Source organism: Neodiprion fabricii, chromosome 2, assembly GCF_021155785.1.
Source record: "Neodiprion fabricii isolate iyNeoFabr1 chromosome 2, iyNeoFabr1.1, whole genome shotgun sequence".
NCBI lineage: Eukaryota > Metazoa > Arthropoda > Insecta > Hymenoptera > Diprionidae > Neodiprion > Neodiprion fabricii.
The window spans coordinates 13,243,843-13,269,917 of record NC_060240.1 but is presented as its reverse complement, the minus strand read 5'-3'; the positions used below and the strand labels follow the sequence as shown (position 1 = coordinate 13,269,917).

Genomic DNA, 26,075 nt, shown 5'->3' with positions numbered 1-26,075 from the left:
CAAATGTTCCAATCGTCAGAAAATACTTTGATTATTCTTGAACTGAGAAATATATTCTGAATAATATTTTTGTAAAATTAGATTGTTTCCGATTTTATTCTGATAACTCTCGTGCAATTCGTACACTCTTGAGATAGATTTCGTTCTTGGAGTTTCAATCATGAAATTGTGGTTCGGGATAAATTTTGCTGAAGATATCAAAATTAAAACTTATTCCACGAACTTTTTCAAAACCAGTCGTCAAGGCCGTAAGGTGTTAAAAAGATATTAGAAATTTGATGAAAAATTGATTTTTTATAAACATTTCGTAAAAACTTTTGAAACATTAAGAAAATTTCTAAAAGTATTCAAAACATGCGAACAGATTCAGAACATAATGAGAAACGCAGTGGTAGATTTTATAAGACTCTTTCAGTTTCCAAAATTTATCGAAATGAAGAATAAAGGATGAAATGTCAATTTATCGTAAAATTGATTGCAATTAGGTATTTACCGTGGTCCTCAACGATCCTCATAATTTCCATTAATTTTATCACGTCCAACTTTCCTATTTAGAAGGCTGATGTGAGTGATTTCAAGCTAAAATTCACTCTAGGTTTTCAACAATCTCGGTAGCAAAATTTAGAAATTTCTAACGTCAAGTGGAAAATTCCAATCCACAAAAAGGCTATACCTATTTATTCTGCATTGATTCGATATTGGCGGGTAGATAGAAATAATAACAATAGAGAAACTCACGTTGTTGTGGTCCGGATCTGGAAGCTGGAGCATTGTGGTATTTCCAGATCGCCGGTGAGCTGCAGGGTAACAGATTAAACAACTGACCGAGCGCCGGAGCAAACAGCGGATGGATAGGCATACGGATGGATGGATGGATAGATGGATGGATGAATGGATGGTTGGATAGATGGGGTGGCAGCGGGCACTCAGTCAAAACCGAACGTCACTGCAACCCGCGCACTACATATTCCAACAACTCGAGCATGTCACGGCACAAAACTCACAACCGAAATTACGAATTACGATCACCAGCGGCCTCGCGCTAGATATTCGGGCATTATTCAGCCGTCAGATACGTCAAATCCTGCATTTCTAGGTTCGCCGACAGATCATGCACAGAGCACCGGTCATCTCACGCCTATCGCGTTACTCACACGGCGAAAGTATATATGGTTGCGTATCACTGAAAACTGAACACTCTCGAACCCCCGTGGAGTCCGAAGGGTCTAGGAATCTTTGAGAATCTGTCCAACAATCCTTGGCGATCATCACTGCACAATAAGGGTCTTAACTTTTTCACGTCATGTATTTGAAATTTTCTTCAGTGATACAGGGTGACAAAACTCACTAGCTACGGTTGCGACCGTATTTAGTACTTCCGATTGAACGACAGTCGTCTCTTTATTTTCGCACCCACGAAAACGAAGGACCGAGTCCTTCGATAAAGGAATGTCCGAAACGACATCTAAAGCGATCGATCGCTATCGCGTGGCGGATTGATCGCGATGACACCACTCTGCACTAGACGCTGTCACTTTGAGAACACAAGTTCTCGTGTGTTGGAATTAGTTTTGATAAGACGGATAATTGCGTTTAGCACAGCCCGGTAATCCTTTGGGTGATGATCAGTCGACGGTGAGGAAAAAGCACACGAAGAACACCGAGGGGAAAAGATAAGAATAATATGAAGACGAGAAACGAGAATACACAGTGATAAGAATGATAACCGAACGAAGAAGCCTAGAACTAGTTCAATGGCAACAAAGAAGACATGAGTGAGCAACTGAGTGGGTGAATAGATGACGGTAAAAGCGAAAGAAATACACTTTTGGAATTACGGCGCACAGTTTCCACACGTGACAATTGAATCTCCCGCCTGACGGCACACGGAGCGATATGCGCGCGCACGTTTTGCTCTCCGTCGTACTTCGGTCACGTTACGCGCGGCACTGACTGCGAGACGAACGGAGCTTCGAGCCCCAAGCTCGCGTCCTTGCTTTTCCCCCCGTCCGACACCCTCCGACCCATCCGACAGTTATCGGAGTCGCCGGCACTCAGTTGAACACCAGTGCATCAATGATGTGCTCGCAGCATTGTCCGTCTTTTGTTTCGGGTAATTGATACCTTCGAATTTAGTTTCCTCGCTCATTGTCGAAGGCCGCTTATGGGTGTCGAATTATGAGAAGGACCATTTTCTGGTTCGAAATAAGTTCACTTGGGTTACGCACTCAACTTTATCACTCCAACCAACGCGCAGCGGGGTGACACAAGTTTCCCTTTCTACTTTCTTATTTGAGAAATTATGACATTCTATTACCGCAGCAACAAACATAAATATTGAAAAGGAAATTTACTAGCAAGCGTTTATCGTAATAACAAACAATGGAGATCGGTTTGCTTCTCTGTCTCGAGAATGCGCTGCGAAAAAATTGTCTTATCAACAAACTCAAAATGTTCTACTAACCTTTGTTTACTTCATCGCTCAGCTCGATTCAGGTGGTAATGTTTTGAAATAGGTTGTCGAATAGGGTTGTCTTATCCTAAAGCGTTGAGTGTCACCTCGCTGACTCTAACTGCCAGTCGTGTTGTTCTGTTTAACCTTGCGGAGCCGATGAAACACTGCGATATTTCGATACTGCAATTGCTGCGGCTGTGACATGGTCGGAACATTGGTTGTCCCATCTGAAATATTTCAATTCTTAGAAAATTGCGAAGGAGTCTACATGCGAGTGATTTTCGCCACTTGGATTCTCGAAAATTAAAAAATGTTTCAAGCATTCATTAGGTGAAGATGATAACTTGGATAAAATTGTTGGGGATAAAATAATTGTGGTTAGCCTCAAATGAGATTGAAGTCGAAATAAGATGTTGATAAAATAGCTTCGGAATAACTGACAGACGAATGTAGAGGAGACCGGGGTCGGTTGAAACGTTTTCCGGAAAATCACTGTTTACAACTACAATTTCAACCAAATGTAATTGATAATACGCTTTAATTGAACCTTAGTTATTTGACTACTAACGTACAAGTTGCATTATATGCATTGCAAAAAATATCTGGGGGCAATTTAAAATATCATGTCGTCATATACTTATTTATTGAGACAAAAATTACAGAATGATGCGCAACATTAACGTTCATACTTGATATTCAGTCTCGTTCAATTAAGAACTGAACTTCAACTGAGCAATAAAATTAGTTACATCATATTTGGGCTAATTTTATGATATATTCGGTATTTCAATAGTAAAACCTTAAATGAAATTGAAAGCTAATCAAATCTGACGAAAGTAACAATATTACCTTTTTTACAACAAAACACAACTTTAACAGTTTTGAACCACATGGGATGAAACGTTTCAACCGACCCCGAAAAAATTGTTACTACCGTCCCCGACACATCTTTTAGACGTTTGTCCACATAACTTCCAAAATAAACATATAGAATAAAAAAAAAAAATTATGCCGAATTGTACTTCGATAACCAAAGTTCTTGCATTAGAAATTAAAATAATCGTTACTACTAACATAGTTCTATAATAAAAAACAAGATAACAGCAACAAAAATACTTTCTTTTGTAAGCAAAAACGCAATAGCCTCTCTTGCCTCCGTATGGTGCACTCGGAGTGCCGCCAAACTTAAACGGGCATGTTCCAACACGAAGCCGCTTAAATATAAAGATTTTGTGCACTCTAAAAGCACTGAGCACCGTTTCACTCACAACAATATTATAGTAGGAATAGTTAAATCGTAATCCCAAGTTGTAAATTAGCTTAAATCGTGCCAATTTAAGGGGCAAAAGGCATTCTTAGATAAATAGGTGCATATTTAAATTGCCAAGTAATATGAATTGCGGAATAATTATAAAAAAAGATAAATAGTTCATAAATAACAACATTATGGTAATCGTTGTGAAAAAATCTAATCAAGACTTACTGTCCGAAAATGAATTTTGTGTTCTTGGATCAATTATAAGATACGATGATCACAGGCGTTTCATTCTATCGATTGAACTGAAGGTAGCAGTCAATTACAGTACGGGTAGCTATAGCTCATATATGAGTTATCATATCATCACGCTAAAGTATTTTTTCAATGTCCACGGGTCCGTGACGGTGAGAGTCCTTAACGTTGCGGACTGTTAATTAAAATGAGTGGAATCATGTAAAAACGGAGTACTGGAATCACATTTCAAACTGGATGATAGAGAGTCTTCACGAGCGGTGTAATAAACATGGATATGAAGAATATTTGACAATTTATTAATTTTGAACTCGATAACTTCGTCGAAACTTCTGTCTAACGAGATGAGAGGTCTGATTCACGACCGCCCCTGATCCATTAACTTTCTCCATGGGCTTGCGAACACTAGTTGCATTTTGTAGGAAATCGTGTAGATGCGACTAATGCATGTAAAATATGTAGACGTACGCCGAAATTGAAACGTTGTAGAGCACTTCTATGGGCGAGGCATCCTCTGGTTACCGACCTTTAACACGTCCCAGCACACTAGAAGTGAGGAACGTCCTGCAGACGAGGCACGACGGGCTTTCCGCCCCTGCAGGATGTGCGTGGCACACCCCGCTACAACTTCGCAGCATTGTTACCGCCACCCCCGATATCATCTCTACGTTGTTGACTCATTCAACGCATTGAAAGGCGTCCTCAATTCCCATCCCCTGCTCCATGGCCGCAACCGCGAAGAATCTATTCCTTTGAATGCGCGGTTTGTAACAGGCATGTGGCGTGGCTCGCGGTTTTGTACAACGTATGTATGATAAAAGATTGTGACAACGGGCGAAGGGGCGACTGAAGGGGGTTGAAAATCATTTTTTTCGCCTTCTTTATTTCTTTCTTTCATTCATTCTTTCGCATTTTTCCCCCCGGCTTTTTACACTCTTCTTTAAAGAAATTCGACCGAAAGGAATTGTTGGCAGCTAACTTGAGCGCAATGATTTCGTGGTTACGATTGCTTGAGCACCTCATCGTTTAGGTGAGGAACACTCGTCACACGTCCCATACACAATGCGCAATTTTTAAGAAACACCGCAACGACGAAAGTCTGTAAGGGGCGAAACTTTGCAGCAACGTAACATTTCAGGTTATGGAACATGTAAAACACATTGCGCAATATGGTAGGAACATTGCAGCAACATAACTTTGCAAAGTTTGAATTGTTTCAGATACATTTCGCAATGTTGCATGCGGAAAGATTTTAAAGCCATTTCTTTTATGTGAACTAGTAATAATGCTATAAATAATATTCTTGCAGAATTACAGTCGTAATGGAAAAATACCGTATAACGATGTTTCTGCAACACTGCGTGCTGCGAAGAATAAGGCAATCCTGTAGCAGTTGCAGGACCCTTGACAATTGAGAATAATAAAATGTGATAACAATGACAGTCGTGGAATTGGGAATAATTATTTGCTCAAAGTTCACCGTTCCATTTAGTCATAGCAGAGAACAACACGACCGCAGACTTAATAATCGTTTCCGGTGGTCCCACAACTGGCTATCTTCACTGTCAGTTGCAACTCCGGGCCTCGGTAATGTCTCGTTGTCAACGCCGAATTCGCTACAATTAAAGAAACTTATTGGAAAGTAACCCAGAAGCTCGAATATCCCTTAAAAATTGTCGACCCAGATACAACTGTACACCGAATGAGGATTCATACAATTAAGGATCATTTGTTCTCACATCACTTGTCGACAGTCATCGAGATTGTAAAACTAAAATTGATTCATAATTGGTAACCGGACACTTTTAGCTGTACGTTAACCGAATTAAACGGTTCTAGGTTCCGAGCTGCAACGGCGGTCATCAGCATAACGCATTAAGCTATTAACCAATTCAAATGAATTTAATTTAACGCCGCTACCCCCGTATGCATCGATATCAGATTACATTCACTCTCATCTCGACAAGCATACAGGGCACTTTCCGGTCCCACTTAAGGAAATTTAGTCCCCCCTCTAGAATTGCGTATGCTTCTCCGATTCAACGATGTATAAGTAGGTATTGAAGGCAAAGTTTCAGTGCAATAAGCCGAGAAAGTAGTTTGAAAATACCTTATAATTTTTTCTTATTGAAATGGACTTTCTTCCGATCGATCACATATCTCACGGTGTTTAAAGCGGGACGGGATTCGAACCGATGAATGGCGATATAGAGGGAATAGGTGTAATTCGTGCGGGAGAAAGAGACTGGCTTATATGGGTGGATGGATTTTTCTTTTGAACAAACAAGCGAGACACGAGGTATATCGTATTAAGAAGACAATTGTTACGGAAAGAATGGCTCCGTAAATGTGATAGCGGGATAAAAGAACATGGAATAAAAACTCGCATCGTGGCTCGTGGAGCTGCGGGTGTAAGAGGGGCGGTAGGGAACGGGGGTGGGGAGGAGCCCTACCTATACATTTAAATAAATAGAGAGTTTCATTATAACTTTCGTGCCCCACGTTACTGTCCGTCTGACAATGCCTGAAACAAAGCACTCCTCCATTGTTTGCGAAATAAAAGACTGCCGCCCCTCAACATGGCCGCCGACGACGCCACACCGTGACGCTACGCGTTCAGTCACACAATCCGCTTCTTCTACCCGAAGCTTCACACGATCTTCCAAGATCTTCGATTTCGTCACGTCTTATTGTCTCAGTCCATAAGCCTTTGACGAATTATTATGGAGTACCCTCACAGGTATGGCATGTCGCTTATCACGCACCACGAAATATTACAGAAACATTCCAGCAACGTGAGTTTTCTAGGTTTGAAATATTTCAGATGTGTGTTATGCAACGTTTCAGCTATGTTTCAGAAGCATTGCAGCAACGTACCTTCGCAAATTCTGTGATATTTCAGTTACGTTGTCCAACATTTCAGTTACCTTATCCAATATATCAGCTATACACGGAGAGAAAAATCTGAGAAAAATTACCCTGCTGTCTATAATCGTGATGTAAAAGACACCTAATGCAGTTTTTATTGATGCATGTTGTAAAAATTATGGGTTTTTGTGAAAAAAATTACTACCTTGCTTAGAAACTATGTATTCCTGCAGCACAAAATGTAAAATGTGACAACGCATTTTTCTGATGCAGCACGGTAAAAATTGCATTAGGTGTCTTTTACATCACGATTATAGTAACAGCAGGGTAATTTTTCTCAGACTTTTCTTTTCGTGTACATTGCGAAATGTTTCAGCTACATTGTCCAATATTTCAGAAAAATTGCATCGAAGTATATAACTTTGCAAGTTCAGAAATATGTCAGATATGTTGCACAATAATTTTACAATGTTGCATAAACGTTTTAGCAACATGACTTTGCAACGTATGCAATGTTTCAGACACACCGTGCAATATTTGAAATATTTACGACACAGGGTGTCAATTCCCGCAACATTTCAGTTGAAATTATAATGTAAAAAAACATTGTAACAATGATTCTGCAATATCGCGTGCTATGCGGGTTATAATATATTCCAATAAGAAGTTGTAAACTCATAATTTTTCAAAGGATAAACCATAATAACAATTACTCGTGTGCTGCACTTGTTAAGGAAATCAGAACTGCATCGCCAACTTGATTCCCGGCATTTACCTACCATACACAACCTGTACACGATGAGGTAAAATTCTGCCGGTTCGTCACCGGTGACTTTCAACGCCAAGCACTTGAGGATAGAGAGGGTGGTGAAGAAAATCAGGAGACGTTTCACTTGTAAAATAGTAACTTCAGAGTATACTAAACGTGTGAGTATATAATAAACCGTGAGGAAAAGGGATTGGCGGAGAAGAGGGAAAGAGAGTGAGAGAGGGCGAAGAGCGGAGAGGTGGCAGCATAGAATCCAAACACAATGGCTGGTAAAATTGAATGCTAGAGTCAACGGCAGGGTCGCGGGTTGCTACGCTGTTGGCACTATTGAACGTAATTATAAATTGGTGTCTTTCAGTTGACGGCAAATGGACGCGTAATGAACCTATGCCGCGCTGTCGAACAACTTCATGACTCTCTCTATATGTACGATTTGTCCTCCGCGGCCCGTTCACCGCACAAGTTCACCACTCGACGCTCGCTCTACGCTACAAATACACACGCGTTTTACGGTCTCTTCACCCCACAAGGCGATTCGCCCTTCCATCCATCGGGCCATATCAGTTTCTACAAGTGAGACCTGGTTCTCTCATGGTTTTCGAAAGCACAATAATCCAAAAACGGACATGGATCTCAACTGATAACTGACCGAGATTGGAACTCTCGTAGTTTGATCATTTCGCGATGGTCATAGATGCCAGTAAGACAAATCAAGTTTTTTAAAATCGCTAGGATCGGTCGTTATATCCAAATATGCTGCTGAATCCTCGAATCAGCGAAACCCACGTCATCAATTTCCAAACGACTTCGCTTGTTCAAACAGTTCTGAACAGAACCTGAGTTAAGTCGATGTCACTGAACATGTTTTACCATTAAGGAGCTGTCCATAAACTACGTAGCTCTATATTGAACACTTTTCAATCCTCCGCATCTATGTCACGTATCGTGGATATTTACCAGACCCCCCGCCCCCCATCAGAAAGACACATGGTTTAAACAAAAAATGTTGTACATTAAAAAGTCGGTCACCAAGTAGATTTTAAAAAAATTTTATTATCCCTAAAAAATCCAAGAAAACAAATGATCAGACTAACCACACATGCAAATCATTATTAACAGGAAAAGAATTCTTCTCAGCTTTTTCGCGATAATTAAGCTGAATTTCAAGTGTAACTATTACGCAGACACGTCAATGAAACCCGTAACTGCAAAACAGATAATATTCCGCGCATGAAAATGAATCAGAATACGTCAATTATCAAACCACGTATTTCAAGACTGAGACCCCCCTCAACTCGCTACATAGTTTATGGACAGCCCCCAATTTGCAGAACTCAAAGTTTGGAGCATCTGGACTGATGAGATTTTACATTAACATTATCAATCCGAATTTAGACTTGTAATTTCCACCTCCACCACTTATGCACAATGACTGGTATAATCACAGATAAAAATGCATTGTTCACACACGAGAGTACGAATACCATGTGGCGGCGAGCAGTTATAGTGAAATCTGCACGAATTGCAGCGCTGTGAGAGAAGGAGGGAGGGACATGATGGCCGATGCAGCTAGCTATGAAGCGGCGCAATAAAATTTCACTCAATATTCGAACAATAAGCATGCAAATGATCAGACGAAGATCAATAGGTGAACGCCGCCGCGATCAGAATTGCATACTGCCTAGCCTCATTTCTCCGCACCGCAGTAGACAAAAGAGAGCTTCGAGCTTTGGCTGACAATGCCGGTGAACATTTCGTATGCAAACTGAGACCTCGCTCTTACAAATTCGTTGCATTCTGCTGCCCTTTTTCACCCCACCCTGCCTCGTGACGTCGTCGTCCATTCTGCAAATTGCAATCGCCTCTGTTCACCTCCGACTGTCCCTCATTTCGCAAACATTCGCAAATCCGCACTAGACGTCTCAACATGGATTCTACGTGCGTCTTTCCAGTTGGGCGCTTCAGTAGTAATACATTCCAGTTCCTCACATTGATATCTCGACCCAACGACTGCGAGATTTGAGACACACGTGATATTGCCTGATTGCACCGGTCAACGCGAATTTTGAGTCTGGGTTCTAGATGTCAGCGTTTGATTGCTTCCACCTAACTCATAAAAGAAAGAATAGTTTTGTAGAAACCAGATCGATATTTCGGATATTGAGAAAAATTACATAGTTTCTCATACATTTATTGTAAATAACAATTAAACAAACTTCAGTTTTGCATTTGAATCACTATTATTCAAAAATAATATTGTTTCGATTTTTTATTAGATGAATAATTGAAATCATAGATTTTGTTCAGTTTTGAAACAGCACTCTTCTGGCTGCAAGATCAAACTTTTTAGAAAAATTGTAATTTTCATCTGTTTAATATCACGTAACACGGGTTGTGCTAGCAAAATTATTAAATCGTTATATCATTTCTTCCAAGACTGCAAAGCAAACTTCAAGTGGGGTGTACATATTTTTTCATTGTTTCGATGCATAACAAATAAAAAAAAAAATAACCAACTCACCCGAACACAAATGAAAATTTTTATTGTTAAATATTACTTTGTACTTCTTTGTGACATCTTACTTACAAAAAAATGTAGATTCGACCAGCAAATTCGTATGTACCAAACGAAATTCACTATCTGACTTCCGAAAATTAGACGAACGGTAATTCACAAGGTTAAATAATAAAAAAAAAACTATACATTCATCCAAATCATGCCCGTAATTCCGTTGCATACAAATGTTGACTCTATCAACGTTGTGCATTGCATGCATAAGACGGCTGTTGTAATATCGTGCGAGGCAGGGTGAAAACCCGAAGAGATAAAGGCGGCCCAGGGGCTATGGGATAGAACAAGGCGCCTCGGTGGCAACGTCTTAATATATCTGACGCGGATTAGCGTAAGATTTGCCTAAGAATAGAGGGATCACTTCGGGATTCTAATTAAACGGAAAACACAGCTTCGTTACGCCACAGCAGCATCAGCATCAGCAGCCACACCGCGGGTCATGCTTCTTTACAATAGCACCCCGTGACTTTAGTCGCCTACCCGCATTGCCGCCCCCCCCCCCCCCCGAATTACGTTGGCTGAAATATGTCCGCAGGAATACGAGGCACACGTAGGTACCCTAAAACCCGCACGTGTCGTATATCTTGCACGTAAGACATGCGCGAGAGCTGATCACACATGCGATCGATTCTAAATCCAGAATAACAGTTTTAAGGCTTGTCGTAATAAAATTAATATGTCAACATTGACCGAGCCGCGACAATAGGAGGTGCGGAGAGATAGCGCCCACTGCTGCACGCCAGCAGCCACATATTTTTATGTCATCCTGTTATACGAGGGGGCATTGTTGTCCGGTAGACAAAAGCAAATGTGACGGAAAAATTGGGCTGCGGCATTATCGGATGGTAGAAATGTCACTAGGAATATGGGTATTCTTTAAAAATTGCGCGGGCGCGTCCTCGCTCTCTCATTATAGGTGAAAACTACTTCGAGTGTCAGTTCAATAAATTGTTTCGAAATTAACTGTCACTTTTTTCGGTAAATGGGTGAAAAATGAAAGGTACAGAGTGACAAGGTAACCGCAAAAACTGTTGCGGGGTGATCTTTTATGGTTGCTGGGAATGCAAGGAAAACGCGGAAACTACTTTAACTCCGTTGATCTGTTGGCGGGGGGGAATTGGCTCGGCAACGATAAACTATTGAATAGAATTGAGAGTTGAGGGCCGAACGCGGTAGGTAGTCTGAAGGGCGGGGAGGGGGGCGGCAGATTATCGAGCATCACTTGTTGGGAAGAATAAGCAACCACCAACCGTCATTTAACTTTAACGCTTCAACTGCCCCGCGGTGAGCAACGGGTATCCGCCGGTAGGTCGAGGGCTGTTCATGCTAATTAAACGTAGACTCGGTTCTGATCCGTCTAGGTATTTTTTTACTCCTTGTGAGAACACTGCCGAGTTCATTAATTGACCGGAGTACCAAGTATAGCGATTTGATACGGAGCTTTTGTCCAGCGTACGTGCCGTTCCTGCAACGATACGTTCAATTTTTTGCTCCAGATTCGAATAACGAAAATGCAACAAAAGCTAATACCGACATGTTGCTGCCGAATGTGTAAAACGTTGCAGAAACATTGTACAGTGTATTTGTGGTACTTCAAACATCGTAGCAATTATTTTTTCTGCTTTTTGATCGGTATATCTAGTTATGGGTTGAAAAAGGAAATATGCTCATCGTCGCACAAATGACAGCAGCTTCCTAAACACCCGTGACAACTTTAGAAAGCACACGTACCTATGCTAAGCTTGAGGAAAGTCACTGTAAGGTGAACTCGCACGCGGAACTTCTTTGGGGACGTAAACTAGCGACGGACCACCGTGAGCGAGGAAGACCAAGAGGACAAGAGGAGGATGGGAAGAAGACGACAGAAGGGTACAATAAGGGGACAATGCACGGACCATATAACGATGGACAGGGAAAGACGCGCGCTTGCGTCAAACAATGCTGGGGAAACAATGCGCCTCGGAGAGGAGCACCGCGACGTAACAACATGGACAATAGGGCGGACAGTTGGAGAGAGAGAGAGAGAGAGAGAGAGAGACGAAGAAGATGAAGAGGAAGAGGAAGAGACGGGTAACGATGCAATAAGAGTCTGATTTTCTCTGTCTCAGTCTTTGTATCGGTCTGCAAAAGCGTCGACGAAGTTATAAGTTCCGAGTTTGAAACGGCAAAAGATCGATTCTGTTACCAACAACGATTAGATTAAAAGCACGAATGGTAATGGTGGATGTCAACATCACACTGTGCCTCGTTAATCAATCATCCGTCCAGCATCCGACTTAGTCCACTATTTGCGAGATAAAATATAATCGTCTTCCAGAAATTTTTTTCCTTTGAGGAGTTGATTCGCCAACTCTTCTTGGATGTCGTACCGTTTGATGCGGACTTTACTTACGTGCAATCCGAGCGGGACGGAGATGTCGGTCAACAATACGAGGGAGCGAGAGGGCTGACGTCAAGTGGACATTGTTGACAGCAACAATGCCGCTGAAATTGCTGGAGAACAAAGAGAGGTCTTACGACGACGCGGCGAACTGGTGACTGCCGCGCAACCGACACCCTTCCTCCCCTCTCCGCTCCTTCGACCCTTTATCGTCACGTTACATCATCGACCTATCAACGCCAACCCCCCGATCAAATGCACGTTGGATCACCGAGCTTCGCCGATAATCGACGTTTGTTCATGATAACCACTTTTGAGGTGAACCTGCCTACGGGTAATAGAGGTATTCGTGGATGGAACAAATCAAAGTATAGGGCTCTGATGTCACGTGTGGTTAATCAGTCAATCCATGAATACTGGATCGTATTTTGGAGTGAGTTTTCGACTGAATATTGGTACCTAAGCTACGGCTATCAAACATCATTGCACGACTATTTTCATCCGCCCACTGAGATTCCAACACGTAAGAACTTTTTCTGCTAACCAGAAAACTGTTTACCAATAAGACTTTCAGTTTGAAATAATACTTGTTTATATATTTTTTTGCAGAACCCACGCATAATGCAACATTTTCGAAATAATCACAGAATATTACCGTATTTCAATTGCAGCTGCAACATACAAGAGATATATCTGGTATGTCCGTAAAACCAATATATAAGTGCTATTGAAATATTGCCGCAAGGATTCTGTTACGTTGTAAAACGTTGTCCAATGTATCGGAAACGTTCTAAATATTGCGAAGTTTATACGTTGCTACAATGTATCAGAAATATTCGAAACTTTGCAAAGTTGCGTTCCTGCAATGTATCCGAAATATTCGAAGCTTTGCAAAGTTACGTTGCTGCAATGTATCCGTAATATTCGAAGCTTTGCAAAGTTGCGTTGCTGCAATGCATCCGAAATATTCGAAACTTTGCAAAGTTCCGTTGCTACAATGCATCCGAATTATTCAAAGCTTTGCAAAGTTACGTTGCTGCAATGTATTTACAGTATACAGTGCAGCCCGAGTAACGCGTCGACCCTGCGTCACAAATTTCCAGAGAATTTCAGTTTGGTCCTAAGACGCATCGAGCAATTTCCATCGGGCTCACGTAGGTCCACTGCCGCGTATTTGAGTGCCCCCCACCCCCACTCCGTCACCTTTTCTCCGAGTACGCCGTAAGTACTCCACTAGGCCTACAATAAACAGTGACAAAAGAATGCCGAGTGGCGACGACCATTGAATGTACAAGAAAGGATTGTCAGCGAAGTTCCCAGCTGTGTTGGTCTTATCCGTATGCGTGTACGTGTATAATGTATTCACGTGTATAAGGCAGAACAGGCATGGGATTGTATCCTTTACGCGACTCGGTGTATCGCGGATCTGTGTGCTGCCCACCCTCCCCTTACTTCGTGTTCGTTTTCGTGTTCGTATCCGTGTTCGTGCAGCGCGAGTGTATTTCAGCATACGTTTGTGTCTATAGAAATGGGGCTGAAACAATGTCCCTTTGTAACAGGGAGAAACAGAAAAACCAAGAACCAGCGACTGAAATACTTGAAAGTTGCGTCCTGACAAGTCAAACCCACGGCCCAGGAGGGCACGGGGTGAAGCGGAGCTGAGACCACCCCTTCGTTTCATCCACTGTCATTCTGGGTTCCTTACTTTTACCACACACGCGTCTTTCGTCACATGAAAGTCTATTCGGCGGCATCGTCACAGCAAACTTGAATGTGTAGAGAATGGATTTGGCACGATTTTACACGTCAACCCGACAAAACCGACACCAGTCATTTCGTGATTCAAGATTTCACATATCCACGATATTTTCCGAAAACCTGTCTTACTTTTCATCTTTTTTTTTCGATATTCCCTCTACCAATTTCGTGTCCAATCTGTGAGCATAGTTAAGCAATATGGCGCCAAAGAAACAGCTGATCGTTAGAGGTTAATTCAAAAAACATCAGGGACTCCCACATAAAATTGTGATAGATTCCAATAATCCAGGACAAAAAAATACCAGTGCCTTAACTGGCCAATTAGGCCTTGCAAACGAATAAAAAATTATTCACCATACCTGTTAAGGATATTATGAATTCTAGGTAACTAATCGTGAATATTTATCAAGGTATATAGAAGTTGGCTAGTTTCCCGTTACTTGTGAGGAAGTTCAATCGCATGATCGACGTTATTGATTCAGTATCATAGCCGCATGTACGTACAGTGAGAAGTTCTTCGCGCGCCAGGACTTGGTTTGGAATAATGGAGCAGTGAAATCAACGTCGAAGAATCGAATACATATACGAAACTTAAGATATGGCCGAAAGCTTGCAGCGGCACAGGACGGCTCGACGTTGGCACGAGTCGAAACTGCCTCCAGATTTCAGAGTGAAGCATTGTGTCCCGAACGCGCATTGTCCTCCCGTCACCGGGAACTCAACAATGCCGAGTCCGTAAGTTAGTAACCCTACGGTAAAAACTTATCTCTTCTTCCTCTCGCCTTTCACCTCCCACCACGCTCGCCATCTACCACAGGGGATGCGACCCAACCCCCCGCATCTCTGCGTCGCCGTTCTTGAATCTTTCGATTCTTCCCGTGCTTTTCGAGCCGGGATGCGAGAGGGGCGATTCTTCCCAACGTTGTGCTTCTCGGCTGCACAGGGGAACGACGGACAATCGAGTAAAGGGGGGAAATCCAAGATGCCGTTTAATTTTGTTTGTCTTTTCAAATCGCTGCCATACAATTCCGGAATATTAGGGTAACGTACGGCTTGGGTTTCTACCAAATTTTCAGTCAATGGAAACCGGAGTAGGGTGGATGTGTACCATGTGTAGTCACTGTACCGTGTGTACCTTCGTAGGATTGTGCATTTAATCATTCATCTTTTAATCTCCTTGACTACTCGATTTATGGCTCAAATCTGAACTCAAACAAATTTTAACCTCATTAATAGTTGATGTACACTTTATTGTTTTAAAATTAGTGGCTAGGTAGATCAAAACACCTTTGTAACATTCGCGACCATGTAACGAATAAAGTCGTGACTGGTATTAAGATGATAAAAACCGGTAGGTACGTTTACCATAGTTGGAGGAGCACAGATGTAGGTAAATATTCCGAAATATCAAAGTTCGGACTGACTGTTACATCGAAAGTCGAAATTGCGAATGGTCATACTCTGATTATTCAGAGTTTCCAAATTCCAATTTGGATCTTCAGCCATTCTGAATTTAGCATTTCGAAATAACTTAGTATTCGGCAACTCGATTATTCGAACTAATGACATACGGTGTAAGGGAAAACCTCAACTTTGAAAATTCGCAATTAATATTCCCAGCCAAGGCCAAGCCTATTTTCATTCAGTGGCAAAACCTCGCAATTTTGTACCGCGATTGGCAAGGCGAACGGGTCTTCGAAAAAAAAATTCCGTGTCTGCAATGTTGTTCGTCTTTTCGGCACACTCGACTGCATTGAAAGTCGACACCGAAAAGATGAACCATGCAATGCCAGAAAAATGCAACAAAAATGTCGGCAGAGGTGGACTTGGTTTGCCCAAAGCGGATGCAGGAATTACGACTTGACGGGCGGTCGTTTGGAGGACCGAAGTGACTCGTGGACCGGACAACGGACAATGCTCGGCTAATTGTCTCCCATCAGCCCCAAAGGCCGACTCGTAGGTCTGTCGCTGACAATTTCATTCATAATTTGCATAATGGTTATTAAAATGACGATTAAGAGAACCAGCCGACCCCACGGCAGGAACCCGATGGTCCTGATCCTGGCTCTAGATCATTGATCTTTCGAAGATTAGGTCAATTGGGGCAGCCTTTGGATTACGATGCAAGACCTGCTCACCATTCCACCCGATTAAATCGAATTCGAGGGACTGAATGCCTCAAGAAGCGAATATATCTTTATGAAATTAAATTTTATATATTATTTTTTAACACGATACACGTACATGTTATTAATATTATTGCAATTTCGACTTGTGTTGTTGGAAAGCATATCGCTATATTTAATTGCTGCAACGTGATCTTTTCATTTCACGTTATATACGTGATTAGTTAAGGTGGAATGGATCAGGTTTGCTTAAGGGGATGTTCGTGTACTACACGTTTTTCTTTCTAGCATGCGAAATGGAATCATATCAAATTTTGAGGAAATTGAAAAATATCAGTATTTCCTATTCGGCTTGTCTGGTAATTCAGAGAAGTGCAGAAAATTGATGTAAAAATGTGGAAAACTTGGAATTCAGATATCAGTATTATACCTATCTCAAAACAAGTGAGAATCTGTTGTAAGTACATTCAGCATTCTAGTCAACTTTCCCAATTTTTTTAAATTACCACACTATGGCAATTGTAAACACAATCACTTCACTTCATAAAATGTCATATAAAATTTGCTCACCGCATCGGCACTTCGTCATTGACAAAATGTTGAAACAAAAACGTGATTAAACCTAATTTTAAATAGTGTCGCTGAAACTAATCTAGTTGCATTTGGCAATAAAACTTCCCGCAGTGAAGGAGAAAATGTTAAAACACTAAAATGCAACTATGTAAACACCATTATTTTAACTGCATCATGGAAATTTCATTATTCTAGTCTTTTTTCACCGTAAAATCGATATTTCTTGTGTGATTCTCATGAGCAATAGCTGATTTAATTCGCGAATGAATTCTCCATAAATCGTCCCCAAGTCAAATTGTGAGTAACTAATGTATTTCTCGTTAAATCAAAAGTTTAATGTCTGTAAATTATTGCAATTGTACACATTGGATTTTTTTTGCCAACCGACAAACTCAAAGAATTCATCTGAGACAACTAGCGAGGAGTTATTTTTAAATACAATTACATGAACTATACAGATTTCTTCGACGTGGTTTACAAAAACGTGTTTTCAATCAAAATCCGACACTGAGTAATTTTTTTCTGGATCACAGAGACTTTCTTAAATTCAATTTAACTCTATCATCTTCTGCTGACCTACTTAACTGTCGTTTTGTTATGTTTTCAATTCCACATAACACATTTTTGATCTTAGCATACGTCCCATGCGTTCTTAACACTCAAATCTTCTGTACGTTTAGTTTATAGCTGTGGATTTCAATTACTTTTCCAGTACCGCTACACAATCCATAATTCGAACCATGAGACGCGGATTTATAGAAAATATATCAACGAGGATCATTACACAAAAAATTATAAAGCAGAAATATGTCAGAGTGAATATCGCATAGTTTAATAATTAACTTCAAGTGTTACAAGTGAATGTTGTGACAATTAGAGGATCAATCGCGTTGAAAGTTAAAACTCCGGATGCGTGAATACTGTGCTGTCGGCAAAAGGGAAAACTGACTAATGTTTGACTCTGCCTTCGCACTTGTCCAACGGGATGCACTGGTCGCCTTGTGCAACGCGGACGAAACCAGGTTTGCAAACGCAGCCAGGGTAACACATATTTCCTTCGAGGCCGCTGCTCCGAGTGCAAGGGATGGGCTCGTTATAGTTGTCGCAAGTCTTTTGGCAACTTGGGTTACCGTCGCACCTTGAAAAGACCTCGCTTCGGGAACAATCCTTCGGACTCACTGCCCACGAACTCCCTAAAATAAAAAAAACAAACAAATTCGGTTACAGTAATACACAAAAAACCAAACTGCCCAACAAAAATAATTTTTGCCTTGCCGGTTTGCAAAATACAAATTTTTTTAAGGGTCATATCATGGTCAAAAAAACCTGTTGTAAAAAAAAAAAAAAAAAATAACTGATGCATTATCAAATTTAAAAATGCACATCTGAACGTTTTCACTACATAGGAATGAGACTATCATTGACTCACAGACCTCAGCTTGAGCTCAAAATGAAGCTTAAATTTTCACCTTTCGTGAAAAAATTTGCTTGTTGGTGCATGTAACAGTTGACGAAAGCATAAAGCTTGAATGTTCGTCTTTTGGTGAAAAATATTCCTTCACAAATCTTAGTTTCTTAGACAATGGATATACATTTTTCAATTCAGCTTTCCGTACGAGATCATAAAAAATACGCGATATAGTTTTCACTAAATGCTATATGCACGCGGTTATTGAATTACTGTAATGCTTGGTGTCTCAACAACCGAAACAAATTTGGTTATATTATTGAAGACTCTCAAAGACACTCCGAAAGAAAAATTTGGATAAGAAAACATTATTTCGCGTAGTTTATACTGTATTTAAAAAAAATGGATCATTGGTATTACCTAACAAAATATACTTTTTTACTGAAAACTTTCAATAGTTCAAATCGAACCTTAGGCCCTAGTGGGATGCGATATAATATTACATTCCTTGGTAATTCATAATTAAGTATAATTAAAATTAGTGATACTTTCATTTTCGACTACCAGTGTCTGAAAATTTTTACCTGCCCATTCAATATATGTATATCTTGGCACCATTAACTTCGTCATACCGAAATGTACGAACAAAAAACATACCGATTATCTGTATAAGAATACAATTCAACTAGAATTCATGAAATCGCCGTTATCCTAGAATAAATCTAAAAATAGCTGCGGAATAATATAGTTGAATATTGCTGACACCTTTTCGTTTTGCAATCCCGTGAACGATTATATGGAATTTAAGTTACAACCGGCCTTCGATGATGATGCGAGGGACGGAAATAAATCTCCGCAGTTTTATGACAGCAGCGATTATCATACTGCGTTAGCTTTGACAAAAGTGGACTCGGGTATAAATAAACGCGAAGAATTGTTTCAGAAAAAAAAACAGGTAGACACCATGCGAACAACAACGAATGCACCCACGCGGCTGCAGTAATATGCGTATTGTAATAATCGCATCACACAATTGACGCCGTAGTGATCGAAACGATGTAAATTATCATACGAGCAACCGAAAGGAAACAAAGATCATGATATAATCAAACACGAATGCAGGCGGATCGTATAAAGGAATTTCAGTGTGCTTCTCTTGTTTTTGCTCAATGCTCACAACATAATCTCACGAGTATTTTCCACGATTTAATTCTATTTTCAGATCATACGCAACACATTCGATCTTATATGTACATGGATATGACTCTCGGTATTTTCATTTACAGAAAGCAGACCTAAACAAAAATTACACAACGTGCTTTCACGGGAATACACGGACACGAGTACTAAGATTTTTCTTTTAGAAAAAATTAACTGGCACACCGGAGAATACGAATATTGCAATGTCGCAGTGATTGCATATTTTCCGATTGATCGATAAAGAAAATTGAGTGCAAAGACTGGAATGATTTTGAGCTTACCACCGTAATTCGGAAGACTAGAAACGTTGACGATGGCTGCAGCGCCAAGAACCAGGAACACGGCGAAAATTGGAATCGGATTCATGGCTGTAGTAGTTTTCTTTCGGCTCCTGTCAGTAGGCTTTCGGAAGAACGAATGAAGTTCGAACGCTCCAGCAGCGCTTAAATACCCGCGAATTATCGCGCGCATTCGCATGCGAAATGACGCGAACCGGGTCGTTTCGTCCCTGATAAAACGAAGGCTGGAAATAAGCAAGTTGAGCGTATAAAATAACGCTTAAACATTAGATACCATTTATCCGTCTGACGCATCGCTGCGCAACTGATGAATATGTTCTGATTGCTAATAGAAATTATACCGTTTGGAGATTAAGACGGATATGGTAATGTCACCTACATATATTACCAAAAGCTGAAAACCATCGCTTTGTTTCCGACAAGAAGTTGCAGAAAAATTAGGAACTAACAATAAGCTATTTCCAATTCATTTCTTTCGTTATAATTTAGTTTGTCGTTCCTTCATTTGCGAAGTCTAGAAAAATCAGTTGAATCAATAAATCCTGAATTTTATCGACAAACTATTCAATTCAGAGGGATAATTATGTAATTATAATAATGTTGAAAGGTGATTAAGCATGTCTAAATGGAAATTTCAAACATCTCAAATCGCAATTAAATGATAACTATGATGGTCACTTGAATCAAATTCTATCATTGGTATATGGTATAGTTGAACACACTCGTACTAAATTTGAAATAATATCTTGTCTACCCTTCTTTTTTTAACACAAATAAATCGGTTTTCTGTTTCAGCACTACCATTTATTAAGTGCGTGCATCCTAACAAGATATTAATTTCTAAAAGAGAACTCCATTTTAATTTGAATCGAAAGGAAAACTTTTCTTTAAACCCAACTCAATTCTTTAAAAATATACTTTTTTTTTATAGAAGTGAATGCTGATATTTGGCATTTTGGGAAATGAAACTAAACTTCAATTATTTTTAACACATTTTCATCTTATATTAAATGAAGAAATTTGAAAAATAGTTTATCGCAGTACAAGTGCAAATCTGTGACGAGTGTGAAGGCCGCAGCATAAGTTAAGGCAATCGCTGTGACACACACTATTTTTTTCAATAACTAAGAGGGGAAGTTCGATTTGAGAAGCAAGCAAATATAATATAATAATTTAAAAGAAGAAGATCAAAGACAATCAAGAGGCCCAGAGACACAGGCCCAGCTTCACGAAACCTAACCTAAACGTGCAAACTTCAGATTAAACTCAGCCGAATGACGTTACTGGCCATGCGTAAAGTCTGTGCGTACTTTTTTTACAAAATTTTTCATTCTTAAACGACCAGGTTTCGATCTTTGACCCACCGTACGTAAAATTAAATTATCGGAAAGTGCGCATGCGCCAAGAAAGCCACAGGTTTAAAAAATTTAACTTTCCAAGCATGCGTTAAAAAGAATATTGTTTTACGATAAACAACTTTATTCTCTGAGTGAATTATACCGTGATTAAAATATTTGTATTCATCAGCAGCGGATGGATTTGACAATAATACTAATTATATTTAAATCATTCTTAATACGAAACGATGGATTCACATATTTATCAAAAAATTCTGTCGTCGCTTTTCTAAAACTGGTAAAGACCCGAGGTGCAGAGAGATCATCCGAACTTAATATCTTGAGATCTTACAACATTCTAAGTAGTGACGAAGTGGACCAAATTTATGTATCAACCTTCTGCAATACGTAGAAAGTGTGACGACACACTGTATTTATTCGGGGAGAATCCCACGAGCCTTATTGCAACTCTGGATGGCGTCACCGTCTTCCATCGATTCGTGGCGTCATCCGGCAGGATTCTCACGAACTATGCTTGACGTCTACGATCATTCGACCGAATGAATGGAAGAGGCTCCATTCATAAAAGTCGCATGTATGTAACCATACCATGTACCAAACTTTTACCCTTTAACGTAACGTTGTTTTAAAATTTGTCTAATTAACAATCAGAATATCAAGAAAGATAGAACCAACGACGAAGAGATTAAAATTTTTGCAGCACGATTCATTTCGTCTTGAAATGAAAGGTTTTTCCTCTTAAGATAAATTCTCATAAATGTCAAACATTTTCGAGGAACAGCTGCACTTTCGAATTGGGAACAGTCACGTTCACACCGACCAAAAATATAATATTAGTCAGAGACGAACTCTCACAGAATCCGTATTTCATATCATTTCACCAGGAAAAATTGACAAACCAGTTAACAAATACTCTTTAAGTTACAGTTATCTTTCGCACATTCTCCATCTGACATATATCTCTAATCGAATGAGCTGTTAAAAGAATTCATGGCAATAAGATTCGATAGTTTTTCCGGGAATCAATTTGGGCATCCGAAAGTTTTTTTTTTCGAACATTATAAGATTAAAGTTATATTAGTTAATGTTACACCTGGGGACGAATAAATACCCAAACCAGCCTTCACCTCGTTCGCTAATATCGAAGCAAACAGAACCTTGAGGGTGATACGCGCAGCAAGGTTTCCTTAAACGTTGTTGGTTCAACGGCTGCAGTCTACAGCCACAAGTGCGCTTATAACTTACGTTATCATTGAAAAATTTATGAGTTTATTAACCATTGATAGCGCAACCGAGGGCTTTTACACTGGTTCTAACAATCGTCTTATAAATAACAGACTGTGCAAATTTACTCGACATTAATATGTTTCAGTTCCGTGGCCGTGATCTATTCTTATGATTTCATGGTTAGTGTTAATTCAATGACAATATCGGCAGATGGGAGATTTTTTTTTATTCCAATGTTTTTCTTTCACAGCAGCAGCAAATTTCCATTCCGAGTTACCATTTGATCAACGTGCGAGGAATTACAACATTGACTAATAATCACAGCTTCGCAAAACTTCCTCGAGAAACTGCTAAATGAATGAGTCACTGTATTCCCAACGTGTTTAGGTGCGGTGAATACAAGCTTGGAGTATTTTTGTTCAGAATTGCGTTTTCGTTTTCACGTTTGCGACATGCGGACTTAAATCTTTGGAGATATGTAAGTCAATGTCGAAATCAACCAGGGAACCCTTAACTCATTCATTTAGCTGTTTCTATAGAATATTTATTTTCATAAATAGGAATTTCATGACGAGTGTAAAGTGCCGCCGGAGCCGTGTCGAGTGCGAAACTCACACTAGTCAAGAAGTTCATATTTTCCGTGCCTACATTCTGTCAAAAACTACAAAATAGTCGAGTCATTGACAATGGTAATGCAGAAAAAATTTTGCAGGGTTGTGAATTTGTTTCCATTCCTGTATTGTTATGGTTTTGGCAAAGACTGCATGATCCTCAAATTCTTCACGAGTGACCGTCACATTATTTTACATGTAGGTAATCATTTTTTTCCCTTTTTGAAGAATTTGATGAATTTTTTTACCTTTCGAAGTATATATGATTTTTTTCGAAAAAAATTATCGCAATTGGTTCAACTTGGTTTAAGCAGCTGGGGCTGCATTGTAACATGTGAGAATTCGTTCAAAACATTCATGTCATCTCTTCAATTATACTGAAACATTATATTCTACCGAACGGCGGACAGTTGAGTGCGTTGGACAAAAAAATAGCAAAAACGTGCTCCTCGGACTCTGCCGGATCACGGCTGGCAGTGCCGAGCTTCCCTCACAAACAAATTAACATCTTGTTCCTCGGTTAAAAAGTTGATTGAATTTCGGAGTTATCGAAATACATCGAGCACATTGTTGGCATTGTATTCGTTCTCTAATTGGTATGTGTGTGGTGTGTCAATTTGACAGTTGGCGCGCCGTTATGCTTATGCATCTTTATAAAAATTGAAAATAATAATGACAGTTCATCATGATGTCATAAAAAGTTGAAGAAAGCTGACAAACTGAAAACAAATGCAAATGATACACGAACTCCAAAGAAATCACACGTTTTGAGATGCCATAGATGATAATGGATATAACTAGACAAATTAAAGAACAAAACGGCTTTTTCATGTAATTGCCTTGATGGCGTTGTACTGAATTATGATAGAATGGTCATGAGCGCTACAACGTCGGTAGACTGTCAGACGTGCGCTTTAGCGCGCGTGCTGCATCTAGTTATAAATAAATAGGGCATATTTAATTGGCATAGTTAATTGGTCTAATTGACGAATCAGATCTAATCATAACCTGGAGCTACTGCGATGGCGCATCGTGGATCGTACCCCGTCTTTCTGCCTGTCAAAACCCACAAAAACTTTTCGATATTTCGAAAACAACAGGTCTTAGTATTTAAATTTATATTTTATCTCCAAGTTATCCGTCCAGTAGAGTCAGCACATAATTTCCAGGTACAACCCGATAAACGTTTCGTCACGCCGTATCTAACAGAGAGTCAGTATAAGCGTCACTTTACCCTCGGGTTTTCAATTCAACATTTACCGTTCGTCAGGAGGTCCTCGTAAAAAATAATAGGAATCATTCGATAATGAAGGTTTAAGTTTATCCTGGTATGCCTGTGTGTAACCATCCGACAGTGAAGGTTTACTATTATTTATCCTTGTAATCACTTGTAATAACCATCCGACAGCAGAGGTTTTTTGATTACCCTTGTCTATAACTATCCATAACGGAAGTGGCATTATCCTACATACTCTCTTCTCCCATATACACTAAAAATTGTGCCACCTGCTAAACACCCAACACCATAACTCCTACAATTACACGTATATCCATCTGTACCGTTCACTTCCTGAAGAAACGAACATTATTTTTCCATCGTATATGTATAATTATGAGACTCGTCTCGCGTTATTGCCTACGTTCTATGATTTTAGACTGTCCAAGCTGTACCCCCCCCCCCCCCCCCCCCTTTAACTCACAATATTAAAAAAGCACGTAGGCGGTGTATCACACACCCTCATATGCATTCACTGTACAGCTTGCGTAAATGCCATCAATTCTGCCCGGAAGCTCGGTGAGCTTGAGCCAAAGATGGGAACTGTTGCCAGAGTACTACAGATGTCGCCGACTTAAGGTATTAAACCACCGACATTTGGTGCTTAGGTGAGGGACAACGCAGAAAACATTACCAATGGAGTTAGGAAAAGTATAAGTTTTGGTTGCCTGAGCCACCTCCAAAGCGACCCGATTCGTCATCGATTCCAGCAGATGAAAATTAACGCTCTTTGGTACCGTACGCGCAAGCTTTGCTACTATTATTCCACCGCAGGTTCTTCAGCTAAGAGAACTTTAAAGGGGCACATCTACCTGGGGAGGTTCAAGATATCGGTTTTTTTGACCTTCTGAAAGTTTCATGTCCTAAAAATATTCCCTACAAATTTTGCAATGATATATGCAAAATTGACAAAGTTATGACATTTTGTATGAAACATGTTCGATCGCTCGAGCGCACACAAGGAAAGGAAAATCACTCGTAGGCAACGGAAATTGTTCTCTCGTGAAGTTGCCATTGATACAGAGGGCCATAGAATTGACGACCAAAGGTAAAGTTCAACAGCTTCACTTTACTCGTTATCTTCACAACAATAGCAAAACCATACCCGAAACTTGATGCGCTTTTTTCTCGAAACCGGTGAAAACGATATGTGGATAACCGCGCTATAGATCCTTTTCAAATTCACACAAAATCCGCTATGACACACTTAGAGGTCGTTTACGATCTTACTTTTTCAAAATCGACCTTCATTTTTTCAAAGTTTAGTAAGAACGGTGAAATTTTTCAGGAATTTTTCGTAATTAAATTTCAATTGGTCACCATTCAAACAAAAATTATTTTTAAAAAATCGGCGATCGTCAACGACTCGTGAAATCTATTGACTTGAATAACTCGTTCAGTTTTCTTGTTTCAGATGAATAGTTTCGATGGGGGTATCCACCGCCGAGCGCGATACAAAAACGTTCTTCTTTTCGTTCGTTTGCTTTTGTTTTTTGTAATTTTTTGATCTTTTGTTTAGACGCTCGAAATATTATGTATATCCAAACATAAAAAAAAATCAGTTCATTTCCTCCTACAGGTTATAAGAAAAAAAAATCCAAAGTTTGACTCTTTTTTTCGCCAGGTAGATGTGCCCCTTCAAATCATGGACGCGCTATCTTTTCCGAATGATTGGTACTTCAGAA

The 26,075-nt window shown here is 40.0% G+C and overlaps 2 protein-coding genes across 10 annotated transcripts in view; both read right to left on the bottom strand.

Annotated features, from left to right (window-relative positions):
* The window catches only part of LOC124175042 (transcription factor Sox-2), a 304,766-nt gene extending 302,833 nt beyond the window's left edge, over window positions 1–1,933 (bottom strand). For all 9 annotated transcript variants that reach the window (XR_006869067.1, XR_006869069.1, XR_006869068.1 and 6 more), the window contains exon 1: window positions 739–1,933. The gene's annotated coding sequence lies outside the window, so the exon portion shown is untranslated. The remainder of the gene's footprint in view (window positions 1–738) is intronic.
* Window positions 1,934–17,821: 15,888 nt separating this feature from the next.
* LOC124175793 (chymotrypsin inhibitor Ani s 6-like) lies at window positions 17,822–20,054 on the bottom strand. The gene is made up of 2 exons (XM_046556325.1): window positions 19,901–20,054; window positions 17,822–18,204 (listed from the first exon to the last, which is right to left on the bottom strand). The coding sequence occupies exons 1-2, from the start codon at window positions 19,983–19,985 to the stop codon at window positions 17,960–17,962; spliced, it is 330 nt and encodes a 109-aa protein (XP_046412281.1). The 5' UTR covers window positions 19,986–20,054; the 3' UTR covers window positions 17,822–17,959.
* Between the last annotated feature and the right edge of the window lie 6,021 nt (window positions 20,055–26,075).